The sequence below is a fragment of the Notothenia coriiceps genome, unplaced genomic scaffold, assembly GCF_000735185.1.
Source record: "Notothenia coriiceps isolate Sejong01 unplaced genomic scaffold, NC01 NC01_scaffold00018896, whole genome shotgun sequence".
NCBI lineage: Eukaryota > Metazoa > Chordata > Actinopteri > Perciformes > Nototheniidae > Notothenia > Notothenia coriiceps.
Genome location: NW_011351597.1, coordinates 1 through 3,864, shown reverse-complemented (window position 1 = coordinate 3,864; position 3,864 = coordinate 1). Strand labels below are relative to the sequence as shown.

Here is a 3,864-nt window from a genome sequence, read left to right as displayed (position 1 = left end):
TCCATGTGTTTGTTTTCAGCGGGCCGCATCTCCTGAGGATGCATTCGGAGACCGCATACTGTCACTTCCGCCAAACGAGGCCTGTCCCAATTCAAAAAAAGACAAGACTCCTCCGGAATGCGGCCCACAATGCAGCCTTCTTTCCGCAGATTCAGCGGATCGAGTCATCTGATGTACACTCGCGGCTGTCACCAAATATCCCAGGATGCAACGGGTGGTGACGGTGACGACATGAGTTTACAAAAAAATTATGGCTTGTAACGTCCCATCAACGGCTACAACGATTTCAGCTGGATTCGGGCAATTGGAGATGTCTTCTTTATATTACATACATAAAATAATATGAAGTGAAAATATTTCTAAACCCTGTTTGGTTTTCATATTGTTGGGATTCATTATAAAGCTAATTTATTTATTTAACTGCTTTTGTTATACAAATCTTACTGCAACAATTTTGTTTTGATAGGGAGCAAGGAGCAGACTGCGCAATTTATCCAGATGCGCGGGGAGAATGAAGCCCTCTTCACGGGGGCCTGTTGGGACCTCGGGAAAATAATTTGAACATATTATATAACACCAAAATAAGTACAGCTAGATCTGACTCCATATTGAACAGTTTTGAAAACAGTTTGAAAACAGTTTGAAAATGTTTTGCCTAGTGTCAGAAATTATTACCAGCACTTGTGACTGCAGCTGGTTGCTAGGTGACGGGGGCGGCAAAATGTAGGGGTAACTGCCGGTGACGTACAAGGACATGCTCCGTAGACCGTCTCGGAGGACCCAAGCTGGGTCCTCCGCGGACCGCGAGGCTGGGTCCTCCTCTGAATTGGGACACAGCTATGTAATAGGCTGAGGGGAGAGACATCTCTAAGCGTTTGACCAATCACATCAGAGCCTGCCAGCTAACCAATCAGAGCAGACTGGGCTCTGGTTTCAGACAGAGGGTGAAAAGAGGTGCTGCAGCACAGGCAGTATGAGAAAAATAAAGAGCTTTTTGAACATTAAAGCATGGAGACATGTCCCAGTAGAGACATAAAATACAAATATGAAGCTGAAAATGAGCAGAACAGGGCCCCTTTACCTTTTGGTCTGTTGCTCTGACAAAACAAATGATATCGACTTGGTCTCTGCTAATTTATAAATGTATTTTTGTATCGTTTGCTATTTTATGAACCAAATTATTAATCAAAATGAAAAGTCACATACAAGGTTAATCAACATAATTGGTAGTTGCAGCCCTCCTACAAAGAAACCGTCTAGTTTTTATGAAACATATACTGTATTTTATAGTGAGCCTTGCTTTGATTAAGGGTTTCAGCCGCTTTCAAGTTTTCCTGGGATTGCTGCCAGTGGAAACCTGAACAACTCTCAGCGTGACTGCCATTAGCCCTCATCAATACCTCAGGGGTTTGCCTTCCGCTCCCCCACCACGGCAAGAGTCAGTGTGTGCTGGGATGGGCTGCCACACGCCTGCTGGGATGTGATGATGCTAATAAAGGAGCATGGATGACGTGTTGCATGAGAGACAAGGAAGGATGCTGGGAGGTGTGGGAGCTGTGGGGGTGGACGGCTGAACCCCCGTCTGCTGCAGCTCCCATCATCCCACTGTCTCCAGTGGCCGCTGTGAAATGTGGGAGGGGTGAGACATGGGGGTGAAGGTAATAACGGGGGGAGATTCCCAAGGTGTTCAGCCAGCTCTTCCCTCCCTGAGAGTGCCCGCATCTCCATGACAACTGGGGCCAGCGGGAGACCGGGATTCACTCGCACCTTGAGGAAATGGACAACATCATTTGCATTTTTGCACACCACCCTGCTCATCACAGAAGATTAACATTGTTCACGCAGAGTGCAGACATGTCGAAGTGCTGAGAGCTTTGGTCCAGACCTGCTTTGCTTTATACTGCATGAGATAAGAAGGTGTTGGATATGTAATGAGGAGCTGAAATGCAGGCGAATGAGTCGTTAAACATAAAAGTCTTTATTGACAGACGCTTCTCCAAAGTGTCTGTAAACAGGATGCGGTGCGATCTCACCAATGTCACTGAATCCCATTTGTTTATTTACAATCCAGAAATATTATATTAGACTCACAACATGTCATCACATTTTTTCTCATAAATTAAAATTTTTTTCCCAAGTATTTCATCTTCCATCTTGGGCGTTGATTTGTCAATCTGCCGTCTCTTCTTGGCAGGATTTCCGAGGAGAGCGTGGAGTTCTTTGAGCGTGTGAATGCCATCCTTCAGAAGCAGGAGAACATGCTGCGGGCCGCCCAGGCTGAGGTAACCTCCGCCTAACTTCCACCTTTCCATCTGTTACACACTTGAAACAGGTTTGTGTAGCGCGGAGGCCCCGTGAAGTGTGCAGACAGAAGGGCCGGGGTTGAGTTAGTGCTCAGAAGAGTGCAGCTCAGCTGTGACGAGCTGCTGTCCGCCGCCATGTTCTGCTACTCCTGCTGCCAATGGCCATGATGCTGTGCTAACATCTTTATGAGAGCTATTGATGTCTTCATTTGCAAATTGCTGTAAGACAGAAGAGTAAAGAAAACAGGCGAATCAGGAAAAGTCATCATTAAAAACATAAGGAATATCCAGACTTTTGAAAAACATAAAACAATCCTAAGAGGACTTTGATTTTGGTCTCCATTTAGAATGAGTCTTCTGTGTTGGTTGGTGCAATCAATAAAGTGACAATGAAGGCAGTAGTGCTGGAAAGATCGACTTCTTATTTTATTGTGCTATATTTTTATTTGACAGGTTTAGTTACAATCTGCTTTTCGGATTAATGTTTTATTTAAAGTCATATAAAAAAGTTTATATAATGATACATATGAATACATTGCCAAAGCTTGACACCAGTGGTTGGTTCCTGTTTGGCAAGACAATGTGTGACCCTTGCATCTCCGATAGGTCTAATCAAATTCTAATTTAAACTACAATCATTTAAAAAAAAATCTTTCACAAAAAGCAGAGATTAGGAAATAATGTAAAAAATATAGGTAAACAAAATGTTTTCTTTCGTATTTGGCAGCCACTATTTTTCATTATCTAAGAAATCTGCTGATTATTTTCTGAGTTTTAATTAAACATAAACCCATAAATGTCAAAACATAGTCCAGCCCAGTTTCTCACATGTTAAAGGTGAGGTCCTCCCCTTTGGTATTTGGTTTGCTATTATGCTATTATCTGAAGCCAAAAAGATATCTAAAAAGTAGAAATCCGGGGTTTTGTGCCATTTAAACAAAACACCATACTTCCGCCAGATAATTGAGAGTCAGAAATACCAAACAGTGACCTTAGCTCCTCCTCTGTCTGTGATCGACACAGCCTTATGAGAGTCTGGTTTTGTTTTGGCTGAACTGCTTCTCACCCCTCAGGGTCAGAAAGGGGCCTGCACCGTGCCCCCCCCCCAGGAGCATGTGGACCAGGCCTTTATCCCCGACAGAATCAGACGAACGGAGGTGCGTCAGCTCTGTTTTCATCCTCTTTCAGCAGGAATTACATCTTAAAAGTCACATTAACTGTGCGCTCCCTGCCTCTGATGTGCAACGGAGCAGAAAGCATGAAGGCAAAGAATCTTTTATTTATTTATTTTTGAAAGGTTCTTATTAAGTGGATTGTGTTTTCGTGTAGCTGGACCTGCTTTACGAGGAAGCTGTTTACACGGTGGTCAACAGGGTGGGAGTGCCTTCGCCTGAACACGCGATCACTGATGAGGAGCTGTTTGCTTACCTGATGAAGGTACCCTCCTTCCTTCCTTCCCTCCTTCCTTCCTTTCCTCCTTCCTTCCCTCCTTCCTTCCTTCCTTCCTTCCTTCCTTCCTTCCTTCCTTCCTGAGATCATGCCAGAGAGTGTTGTTGTAAGC

The 3,864-nt window shown here is 44.1% G+C and overlaps 1 protein-coding gene across 1 annotated transcript in view; it reads left to right on the top strand.

Moving 5' to 3' along the window:
- The window catches only part of LOC104951297 (BAI1-associated protein 3-like), a gene marked incomplete at its 3' end in the record, with an annotated part of 17,264 nt that extends 13,524 nt beyond the window's left edge, over positions 1-3,740 (top strand). Inside the window, exons 3-5 of the mRNA XM_010777929.1 lie at positions 2,195-2,282; positions 3,377-3,460; positions 3,633-3,740. Coding sequence (XP_010776231.1) covers positions 2,195-2,282; positions 3,377-3,460; positions 3,633-3,740 — 280 coding nt within the window. The remainder of the gene's footprint in view (positions 1-2,194; positions 2,283-3,376; positions 3,461-3,632) is intronic.
- Positions 3,741-3,864: the final 124 nt, after the last annotated feature.